We start from the raw sequence: 12,724 nt of genomic DNA, 5'->3' as shown, positions 1-12,724 counted from the left end.
GGGGAGAGAGTGACCCACGGCTGCTGGAATTGAAGGGGGGAGAGAGAGAGTGAACCGTGTGGCTTGGTGAGATTAGTGGCATGAGCCATGAGGGAGAGAGCGAGAGAGGGTGTGCTGTGAACGTTGCGTGTGTGTTGCAAACGGTGTTGCACAGTTCTTTCAATCAAACCCTAAGATCTTAACAAAATCATGCCAAAATCTTGATTCGCCAAGCCTTTTAATTAAGTTAAAAGCTTCTGTTTTGTTATCTTCTACAATTCAAGAAGCATCGTCAAGTCTGCAACTCCATATTGCTGCAAGTATTGTCAGTTATTGAATTGTGAAGGGAAGGGCATTATTGTACTTTCGGTAGCATAGCAAACGGCAGTCTAACACTGATACACGGTCAGGGGTACTATATGTCAATATATGCGTACATTCTCTCCAAGTGTAACAAGGGCAAACCTTATGGGAGGTTTCCAAAAATTACCCATTGTCATCATTAAATACTATTCTGACTTTTAATATTTATCATTTAAAATTAATGGCTCAAAATTTATGTTAAAATTTTAAATAAAATATTTAAGATGGATAAGACCACCCTCACCTACAACTAGCACGAGAGGACAATTTCATTTAAAAAAAAAATTATTGCAAAGTAGTCATAATTATTACTTACAATTATAGCAATGGGTTGACCCACGGCTATGTCCTTTGAGCCTTCAAGTGCTAGTATCTTGGCCAAGTACCTGCACCATAAATTTTCCATTAGATAATGTAAGCAGAGGTATCAACTATCACCTATTTAGTAATATTTCTAAGTGAACCTTATTGAATGTCAAAATTATTTGTAGGATAATCCCCAAACTGCATGTTATCCCATCAAAGGAAAATAAATTCTAGCAATAATCTATGACCTAGGTGCAACAAAACATTTAATCGAAAGAATCTTCTTCCGCCTATTAAAATTTTTAGTGGAATATTAATCACATGTTGACTATCTAGATAGAACTTTTAACTGTGTTAAACACGTGTTGTTCTGTTACAGTATAGCCTCATAAACCTCTATCCTCAACTTTGAGGCTAATGCTTCATCATATGGTGACAAAACAGGGTGCACAAAATCAACAAGCGTGTAGATCAATTGGCATGGGGTTGTTCTAACTTAACTAAGGTTCTCGGTTCGAGACTTGGAAATGCAGTTGCATTAAATATTTGTTGGGAGAGTTTTACTGCCCTAGTGGTCATACTCGGCTCGAATTTGGATTAGTCGAGACCCAATGTGATTTTCGGATACCAAATGAATTAATACACCAAAAAAAAAAGGGCGCACAAAGCTTCGGCTTTTAGGAAATTGTGATGTCAAAGACACCAAAATGCATGTTTAATTTAAATAAATCAATGAGACCAAGGCATCCACTTGAACATCCACAATAAAAGCTCATTCCAACACTTCAAAAACCTATTTAAGTCTAAAGTTTATCTGCTCTGCCTTTCTTCTATTTGTTATTTTCAAACTCCAGCTCCACAATATAAGTTACAAACGGTAACATATGTGAAATACTAACTAGGCAACCCAAGAGGAGGGTGAATTGAGATTTTAAAAATTTAAACAACTAAAACTTAATGCAATTTAAACTAAGCAACAAAATTCGAAATAAGCAAATTAACGTGCAATGAAAAATAAAGAGATAGGGTAAGAGAGAGCAAACACATGATTTTTACGTAGTTCGGCCAACCGTGCCTACGTCCACATCTCCAAGCTCACTGGGCTTGAGAATTTCATTAAGCAAGCCTCCAAGGCTTCAACAACATTTACAATTGACTTTCAAGGTGTCAATAGACCTTTACAACAAGAGATTATCCTCAATCTCTTAACCCCTGTGTATCCCAACACTTGCAATCACACAAAAATAAAGATTACAAATGAATTTTCTCTCACACAATGTATATGGTTACAAATGAAAGCTCAAAGCGTGAATCAATTAAACAAAAACAAGTTTAAAGCTCAACAATAGTTGTATACTCAATAGCAAGCTCAATAATAACTCTTAAATGTCTCTAGATTTGAATTTGATTGAGTCATTTTATAGTTAGAGCTGAAAACTAGCCCTTGTTGACTTTCTACGCACAATCGGATCACCATTAGCCTTTCTCGGATTGCTGTTTTGACTTGAGCAAGTGACCGTTGTGCTATAATTTCAAATTGTCGAATCACCGTTTTCTAGATGTCGGTTTGCTATCAATGTCCAGAAGCTAATCTTCAATTTTGTTCGATGACAGTTAGCTGTTATCTCCTAAACGATTATCCATTTGCTACAATGATTGCTACAGTGAAACTATTTTTTAAAATTATAGTTTTACCCAAAAGCTTTCTATAATTGTACTATAGCTTAAATCTTCATTAAACTTTACAAATAAGTCCATTTTAAGAGTTTCGAAACAATACTAGTTGATTTCAAAGCTTTCAAAACTTTTTCAATTAGACCATGAACTTGAAAAATAACCAATTTCATGAAATCACTTTTCCTTTAAAAATAAAATCTTTCTATTATCGAAATAGTGATTTATTTAAAATGTATGAAAAATAATTTGAATTTTTAAAAACTTAATCGTTCTTATTCTTGTCTGTTATCATCAAATCACATACATGTTAACAATATGGGTGGGAGAATATTTTAATAAGGCTATTTTCTGAAATCGTAGAATCGATGTTAAGTCAACTTGTTTCTTGTGATTGGGAATACACTAAATAATTTCTTTTATGAGCTCTCTCGCATGGTGACTTGGTCAATTAGTTGTTCTTCTTTCTAGAGAATGAAGAAGAAGGCTTTTGCACTTCGACCATATTGGTCTCTAGAAATAACAGGTTCGGCCCAAATGTAAAAAGCACAAACTGTTTTCTTTAAAAAAAAATGATTTATTCTATTGTCGCCTTGATTATATAAATTAAGAATTTCACTCAACTATGGAGAAGCAAGAGTTGATATAGTTAGCATTTGGCCACTAAAGTTTCTAATCAGAAAGGTAATAAAGAATGTTACATTGCAACTTTGGTATGGTTTACAAGTTTACTAGTGATGTATAAAGAACTAGCATACCCAATTGATGCATGTAGCAATTTCTTAGAAAATAAGATCAATTGATGTGTTAAGAGTTAGAATATCATTGTTAGGCCCTGTTTTGTAAGCTTAAAATTTCGTGAATATTGCATTGTTCAAGGTTCCTTTCATATTACATTGTCATTAAAATAGGAGAAACCACTAGGTTCATGACAGGTGTGATATTCATCATTATTCTAATAGTGCAAAAAAATATAAGACTACATCACATGGCCATAACCATAATCTAAAAAATACTTGGTCAAAATTGTGTCTAATAAAATGCACATAGCTTGTCCAAATCCAAACCCTTAGGCATATGTAGAATATTTTATTATAATTTTGTGTGCACCGACGCAAGTGAGGCAGCCTCCTTAGGATATAATTTGCACAAAATGTGAACAAAATAACTATTACTATAACACAATGATTTCCACTAAAAAAAATCTATTGAAATAATGACCTATTTTCCCATACCAAATAAATTTTGTGAAGCTGTTTAATAGTCCAGTGAAGTTGTCCACACTTGTAACCTGGCCATTCTTACATCAGCATTTCTGTGCGGTGTGTTCCTCTTGTTTGCAATATCCACATTTTCTTGTGTTAACGCCTTTATTAACATTTGTACTGGGTGCACCCTTTGTCTTCACAACTAGAGGATTTTTTACAATTCTTGCTTTCTTTTCTACACTGAATTGTCGATCTCTATCTCTTTCATTACTTACGCTCAACTCCTTTATCTCACTCTTCAGTTGAACAAGATGACCTTTTAATTTCCAATATGCAACATTAGATTTGAAGGCATAAAAACTAGTTTCATTGAATTCGGCATTTAATGACCCATACCGAATATTGTTAAGAACATCTTTAGATTGACTTTCCAATGGCATTGGATATTGTCTGTAAACTTTCACATCAATGGTCCATCTTTTATTAATCAATGAAGCAAGCATCTCATTAACATGTATATGTTTCATCACACAATATAAGTAAGGGCATGGTATTCCAGTAGATTCGAACTTCTTACAAGAGCATTCAAAACGTTGTTGTTTTAGGTAATAAACCACAGTCCACTTCTTATTTGCTTGTAGATGCCTAGTCAATGTGTACACTTGAATATCTAGTAAAGTGACATTGTTCAACAATATAAACCAGTCTTCTTTGCAAATCTGTTTACGAACCTTGTAAAATATCTTTTGAGTGTAAACCCCTGCAGCATGCTTCTCCAAGCTTAGAAGAAGAGTACTAATCATTGGAGTAGAATGCTTAGTTTTAAAATTTTGCCTTCAATCGTTATTCCTTATACATATCAAGGCTCAATCGATTTGACAAACAAATTCATGCAACTTCAACTTTCTTTGAAGAAATCTATTCATATATGCATTCATACCCTTATATCGTTGTGTTGTGTGCATGCCGCCAAAGACATGACCCCGTAAGAATGCTTCTGCCCATCTCTCTAGTTTTGAGTATATCTTCTTAACCAAATCATTATTTTGAAAACCAAGCTCTTCCACCATGTTCTTCCATAATTGCTCAAATTCTTCAGGTCTGTCATTGCCCAACATAAAATTCTTAAACCTTGTGACAAATTCAGGCATTTTATGTACATTATACTGTGCATTTCTTTGTAGATGCCAAATACACAGTTGATGTCAAGCTTCAGGAACTACCTTTTTAATTGCTTTATGCATCGTTCTATCTCCATCAGTGATGATAAATATGGCTTTTTATTATTCATAGCAAATAAGAATGTTTCAAGCACCCATGTGTAGGTCTCAACTATCTCATCCGCGAGAATTGCACATCCAAAAACAGTTATTGCATAATGATTGTTAACACCAAGTAGAATAACCAAAGGCTTCCTATACTCATTTGTCTTGTAAGTGCTATCGAAAGCCAAAACATCCCCAAAGTAACTATAATCCAAACGAGCAATAGAATCTACCCAAAACAAGTTTGCAACTCTATTCTCCTCATCTACAAAGTACTTACAAAAGAAGTCTGGATCTATGTCAACTTTTATCTATGTCAATTTTTGCATTTAAGTATGCCAGTGTTGCTTATGAGTTTGTTTCAATTATCATAGATCGACGTTCATTATCTAAATCGTTATATAAATCCTTTAATCTAAAGCTCAAATTGTCATAACCCCTAGCCTAATTGACAAAGAAGTCCATAATCTCTTGTCTTTATACCAACTGTTTTCATTGAATTAGGTATAGCATTGTCAGAATCTTTAACCATTTGATGAGATCGAAGAAATTGAGTCTTAAAATTTGCTGCAAACTCATGAGAGTGTTCTGGAACAAAGCTCCTAGTAACCCAAGTTTTGGACTTCTTATCTAAATTTACCTTGAATGTTGCTCGACATTTGACTCTTCTAATAGCTCTAGGTTCATGAATTTTGTTTACACGCTTAATATACTTCTTATCCCTTTTCATCTTCTGTACTACAAACCCAGTGTTTCATTATGGGTGCACCATTTGTATCATGTCTCTCATCGTGAATGCAAACGCTAAAACCCATTATTTTTTAGTATTTTTTATAAAAATATGTAGCTTCTTCAAGTGATGTAAACTGCCTTCCAATAATGTCTTCGGTAGTGAGTTCATACATGTTTTTACCATTACAATAAATAAAATTAGAGGAACCATCCCTCCCTGTCATAATACAACAAGAACTATTATTTTATTATTAACAATTAAATTCATGTAAGACTATTATTTTGTTATTAATTACTAAAATACCTTATAGTTTTTTTGCCATAGCTGCTGAAGGAATATTGTTTGATGACGGAACATCAAACTTTGGCACTATGTAATTTTTGTCAATACCTGTCATAACACAATAAGAACATATTTACAATCAGTGAAATGAACTTGTAATTAGTATAAAAGTCAAAATATGACTACTATAGACCATTATTGTTAATAGTTCAATCAAATCACCCTCTCACTTTTACAAGGCTTTAAACCCTACTGAATTGTAAAAAAAGAAAAAAATACAATGACTATATTTACAGTGGTTGCGATGTTGTATTTACTAATAAGTTTTAAGGCATTTTTGTTCTAGGAAAGTTATGCTAGTGGGTTGGAGACTTTAGCATGTACATTTTTTGTGACGCTGATTTTTTGAAATGAAGGATGCAAGGTTTGACGCTCACTGGGAATAGCAAATTTATTTGATGAATGAGAAACACATGCACTTAGTTGATAAAAATTCATGTTTTTTTTTTAAATGACTGATGCAGGATTCTTTAACGCTGATTGTGAAGTGGCAAATTTATTTGATGAATGAGAAACACAGGTGCTGAGTTGTACAGAGTGTAAATAAAATTTGAACAAAATTTTTGTTTTTCTTTGTTTTATTAGTTATAACTGTAAATGCTACTATAATGGACGAAATTGATTATTATGAAATTTGATTGTTGAATTTAAAAAAAAAAAACTATTTTGTTTCACAAGGTTAAACAGCAATAGTTAAAAATAATAGCAACAATATACAAATCATTGAAAGACAATAAAGAACTTACCTTCTTGTCATTCGTCGTCCATTGTGATATCATTGTTACAAGGCAAGGAAATAGGTTTGAAACAAAGTTGTCGAAAGCCAGAACGTTTAACTACTTGGTATACGAAGTTGTAAAGAATTTTAATAGGGTTAATTTCAAACCAGTCCCCATTAAGTCAAAATATAACAATCAACTCTATTTATTTTGAAAGTACTCATCAAGCCACAAAATTATGAAATCAACCTTAATTCCTTATGTTCGATTTTTCCTCTTGAGTATCAATGCAAGAGTCAAAATAATAGCTATATCAAAATTTTGTAGAAAAAGTCAAAATAATTGCTACATCAAAATTTTGTAGAAATATTCCTCAAAGACTGACAAAAAATTCACTCATACCGCATCATTTATCAGCTCCAAGCTTCTTTTGTAACATAAATCTTGTCCATGTCCTTTCATGTAATCAAAGATTGTGATTAATGATTTATTTTGTAACATAAATCTTTGATATGATGAATTAATGATTGTGATTAATAGATTTAGCCATTTGTTTTACTACTAGATCTTTATCTACACAATAAAAATGGTGCAGCCAATTATGATAAACAACAACTAATATTTAATAGAGTTGTATTTTTCAAATAAGTAAAATGTTTAAAAACCTAAATCCAGAACCGACAATGAAAAGAATAAATCATTCATATAACATAATTAAAATTAGTTAGCAAAATCTAAATTTACTAATTGGCATGTGCGGATGTGAAGGTGATTGATCATCGGTCCATCAGATCCTTAATTGCTCAATGTGCAAGAGCCTATTAATCTGAACAATTGAAATGAAATCATCTTCATTACAAACCAACCAAAAAGAATGAATCAATAAGACAAACACGGCTCTTACACATTATACCAACAAGTGATATCACCAAATCTATGGCTAACTTCAAAAAGCTTATTGTACACGTCCAATTTATTGACTTCCCAGATGAAATAAAAGACCTCATTTAGAAAATATGTTAGTATACGCTTGACTTTCCTCTTGCTCAACAATATAGAAAACAAAATTCCTATTGAACAAATAAGTGAGTGAAACAAGTGAATTGAAAATTACCAAAATAGATGATCATTAAATTGCTTAACACATGGTTTCTTCCACCAACAACCAAGTAACTGACATAGCAATAGGTAAGAACTACCTTTTTAATTTGCTAGGCAATTGAGAATTGGAAATTGCTTCTAATTAATTTTATGTAAAACAACAATTATAATTGCAATAATTAATGAACAACTAATACAAACCATGAAACATAACAGGAGAAAAGAAAAAGCAAGAAATAGATAGTTAAAGAGAACATAATCTTAACATGTTGCAGGCTCTTGGGCTACACATTTTCTTCTTCATATTCTTTTGACCATTAACTTTGTTTGTCGCTTTGTTCGGTGGAAGATTATTCTTGTGTGACTCATGAAATAATTCAGTCTTATCTTTGATACTATCTCTTACTTTATTTGTATCTCCGTTAACAAGGTGGAGTGCAACGCGATATCTTTCTATTATTGAGTTATACTAAATACAGTACGAGAAAAAAAAAAGAAATAGAGTCATCATTTATTATAAAAGTTTGAATCACTATGATATAAAATTAATGTCACATACATATTTTATAGATAATAAATCACATAACGTCTCCATGAACTTCCTCAAAAACAAGGCACAGCCAGTTCCATTTGGTTGTACTGGGACATTATCTGGATATGAAATTTTAAAACTAAAAAAATCCCAAAGTAGATGAAATTTTCTCAAATAATCATCTAGGAAAACTTTGTCAAGTCCTTACAACTGTGATAGTGATGATAATAGTCAACATACATTTGTATTTATTGGTATAATATAGGTGAAATGCAAGCTTCACTTACAATTGCTCTAACAATTTCCTCTCGATGTGAATTCAAACTATGACTAGGTAAAGAGTCGCAAATTTCAACAATTTGTATTTTAACAATCAACACCGCTATATACCAATGCGCAGAGCGATTATTTATAGGAACATAGATCTACATGACAAATGCATAAATTTTAATAACTACCATTAAATGTCTTAAGCAATGCCATGAATTATCATAATTTTGCATTTAATTTCTTACCTTTTCACATGCTGCAAGTTCTGACATGTATTTATCTCGAATGTTATGATTTTTTGACAAAGTCTTCAATGCTTGATTTCTTTTTGCAGGTCATGTTTTGCTGCAAAACTCATAAAATAAATAAAAAAATAGTATATTATCAACATATATAGTCAACTGTCGGTAACAAAATTCATAGTATAACATTTACAACTCACCGAAAATATAGTGGGAAAATACCAATTACGCATTTCTGGGCTCGTTTTTGCACTTTTTTTTTTGTCAAGTAGTTGACGAGACAATCTATAACCTACAAGTGGAGCCATTAAACAAGAAGACTGAAATACTTAGAAAGAAAATAAATAAATTGAATGATTAAACTAAATATAAGGAAGGTATGCTTACTGTGTCAATGATCCAAGTATTAGGAGCCAAAGAAAACATCTCTTGGTGAGAGACAAAAAAAACTAATTCTATCAACAATATGCTCATTGTATTAAGAATCCAAAAATAAAATTAAAACTACAACAATGTTAATGAAAAAATAATAACATAAGGAAAGTGGGTTATGAGAAAATCTAATTACTTTTTAGGCAATTCTTCTTGAAATATATATTATAGCAACTTCATATCTTCCTCTAAAAATGAATTTAGTCAAGTGATTGAATCATGACAAATTTTTTCTTTACTTCTTCTTTTAGGAAATTGATTATAAGGGGATTTTTGGTATGGACCAGGCTTTCGCTTTCAGGAGAGCATATCTTTAACCTCAAATACACTAAGTTGGTTTGATGATTCCTCTTCAACAAAACAATCCTCATTTCGGCCATTATCCTACAAAGGGAAAAAATGATGTTTTATAACTTAATACTCATTTATGCACTATTATGTTTTACTTGTGAAAAAAAGAATATCACAATTTATTACTAAATACTTGTGTAGTTGCATTGTTAAAAATTTGCTTACACTTTCCCTCACTTAGGTATGACTTACTCAACAAAATTCTCTCATCATGTTTCTCTTCAACATTCTCCTTATCAAGTAATTTCTTCTCAAGAATATCATCTCCCTCTGCCCTTTCTTTGGCTCTCTTCATTAGTTCGTCAAAATTAAAATTTTCATGGCTTGATTCATCGAACTTTTGTTGCTTTCGGGAAGGAGAAGTAATTCCAACAAGAGTGCCATTATTCTCCTTTTGCTGTTCTACTTGCTTTTGGTTTAAGTTCTCTTTAATGGTGTGTTTACTTCCTGGGAATGGGAATGGGGTGGAATGAGAATGGGCTAGGAATGGGAATAAAGAATGTGAATGAGATTTCAATGTTTACTTGGCAAAAATAAATGGGAATGAGAATGTGCTGGAATGTTATTGATGTGTTTACTTGACAAAATAAATGGGAATGAGGAATGAGAATGAAAATTAAGGTACCAAAATACCCATAGTATTAATAATTAATAAAAATAATTAATTTATCATTATTAACAATATTATCATTGTTGTTGTTGTTGTTATTATTATTATTATTATTATTATTATTATTATTATTATTATTAAAAATAATAATATTACTATTATTAACATTTATTATTATTATTATTAAATTTTATTAACTTTATTATTTTAGTTATTATTAATTATTGTTAATATTATTTTTATTAATATTATCATTATTAACATTTATTATTAATAATACTATTATTATTATTATATTTAATTAATTTTATTATTTTAGTTATTATTAATTACTTTTAATATTATTTTTATTAATATTATCATTATTAACATTTATTATTATTATTATTAAATTTTATTAACTTTATTATTTTAGTTATTATTAATTATTGTTATTTTTATTTTTATTAATAATAATAATAATAATAATAATAATAACAACAACAATAATGATAATATTGTTAATAATGATAAATTAATTATTTTTATTAATTATAATTTTTATCATTATTTTTATTGTTAATAATGATAATATTAATAAAAATAATAATAACAATAATTAATAATAACTAAAATAATAAAGTTAATAAAATTTAATAATAATAATTGTTATTATTATTATTAATGACATTTAAAATAATAAATTATTTGTGATTTGAATATGGGTAATTTAGGAAATATGAAAAAATTAGAAGGATAGAAAAGTAAATATATGTTTCATTCCCATTCCCACATTTTCATTCCCAACCCCCCCATGGGAATGGGATTCTCATTCCTTATTCCCAAATTGTGTGGGACCCACACATTTTATTCTCATTCCCAAATTACATTTTGCCAAGTAAACATAGGTTTCATTCTCATTCCCCAAACCCACAAATAAACACACCATAAGTGTTTCCATTACTTGTTGCATTTGCTGCATCAAGTTACCCATTGAATGTTTTAAACCATCAAGCTCCAATGCCATGCAGCCAATATCTTTTCGAACAAGTGATAATTCCTTCTGATGTTGGCAATTATGTATGCACTCTTCATTCTTCCTACTTATTCCATCAAATGTTTCTTGGGCCGTGTTTTGTTGAGGATGGATTTCTCACAAATTAACCTAATAAATACCACATATTGTTAAATACATGTTATTTCAATATGATACGTTAATATTTAATTAATAAAAAGTAGATGCCATACCTTTGAGCCTCCATAACCACTGTTTTTCTTAACAAAACTCAAGAAGTTAGTTACATCTCGATTTATCCATGTTGTTATTGGACTCAAAGATTTATCAATAAATTTTCGTGCAAATGATATAGTATCCATGTAAAAACGCTGCGACATAACTAACAAAATGATCCAGATAAAGCAAAAAGAAAATAACATTTTAATTGATGAAATCATTTTTTAAAAAATTATTACCTCCAAAAATTGTATACAACTATTAATAACTTTTTGTTGTCCTGCCTTAAACTTTTGTATGCCCTCAACGAGCCCTTTAAAAGCCCACATTGCCCAAAAAAAATTTTTAATGGCATTCGTGTCTTTAAAAAAACAAACCAAGTAATAAGGGGCTTAATTCAACCTCGATTTAGGAAAAATAAGTGTAGCTATAGCAAACAAAACAAAACTTCTTTTAAAGTCATCATTCACCTCCCTTTAATTCACCAATTTTGACTCTAAACTTTTCAGCTTAATGTATCCACTGTCATCACAATATTCATCCTTCAATATATCTATGTCATCAATACCAAGATCCACATCAGTGTCGATTCCACCATCTTTTATTCCCATAATGTACTCAAAATCTTGAGGTGACAGATTTGTTAGCCTAAAGGGCTACACATATTATAATTTTGATGATAACGAACATGTGTCTTAAGTAATTTGAAAAATATGGTATTTCACATTTCACTAGCTCTTGAAGGATAATATTTATGATGAAGTGAATCATGCGAAATCAAGTTCAAGACAATCAACGGATAACAACGCGATCAAGAATAAAGTTTAGAACTCAATGACTCATTATTACGACAATTCTTGTAAAGCTGGTGTGATTTAATATATGAATGGTTTAGAATTTGAGAAGTTCAAGATTTTGATTAATAAATCATCATTTTTCATGAACCAAAGGTTTTACAATTATAAGCCAAGTATTTTATGCAATTAAGTTGTTTTCCAAGATGTTGACTAAAATGAAAAGTTTTGTAATCTTTGATTTTAAAAAGTATTGTTTTGAATTCCGGAGTTGGACTAATTTGCAAATATTCAAAACTTTTTGGGCCATGATATAATTTATGAAAGTTTGAGGCCCTAAGTGTAAATATCATAAGTGGACAGAGAGTTAGCGGCTAACCGCCTAAGGGCTAGTGGCTAGCCGCCTGAGGAAAACTTCACATTTTCAAATTTTGTACTAAATTAAAAAAATTTTGAAAACTTTAAAATTTATAAATATTATGTTAAATTTTGAAAAGGACTATTTTAGAAAATATTATCATATATTGGATCATATCACAATGTCAGAAAGTTTTGGAAATAATAAGTATTATTTAGAAATTCTGAAATAG

At 30.5% G+C, this 12,724-nt stretch overlaps 1 protein-coding gene across 1 annotated transcript; it reads right to left on the bottom strand.

The window, feature by feature from the left end:
- Window positions 1-3,628: 3,628 nt before the first annotated feature.
- On the bottom strand, window positions 3,629-8,764 carry LOC112099036 (protein FAR1-RELATED SEQUENCE 3-like). The gene is made up of 5 exons (XM_024186137.1): window positions 8,738-8,764; window positions 8,510-8,647; window positions 4,754-5,106; window positions 4,471-4,631; window positions 3,629-4,290 (listed from the first exon to the last, which is right to left on the bottom strand). Exons 1-5 carry the CDS (start codon window positions 8,762-8,764, stop codon window positions 3,629-3,631), a joined length of 1,341 nt encoding a protein of 446 aa, XP_024041905.1.
- Window positions 8,765-12,724: the final 3,960 nt, after the last annotated feature.

This window comes from Citrus clementina, unplaced genomic scaffold (genome assembly GCF_000493195.1).
Source record: "Citrus clementina cultivar Clemenules unplaced genomic scaffold, Citrus_clementina_v1.0 scaffold_4, whole genome shotgun sequence".
Classification (NCBI taxonomy): Eukaryota; Viridiplantae; Streptophyta; class Magnoliopsida; order Sapindales; family Rutaceae; genus Citrus; species Citrus x clementina.
This window is presented reverse-complemented; position numbering and strand designations above follow the sequence as displayed.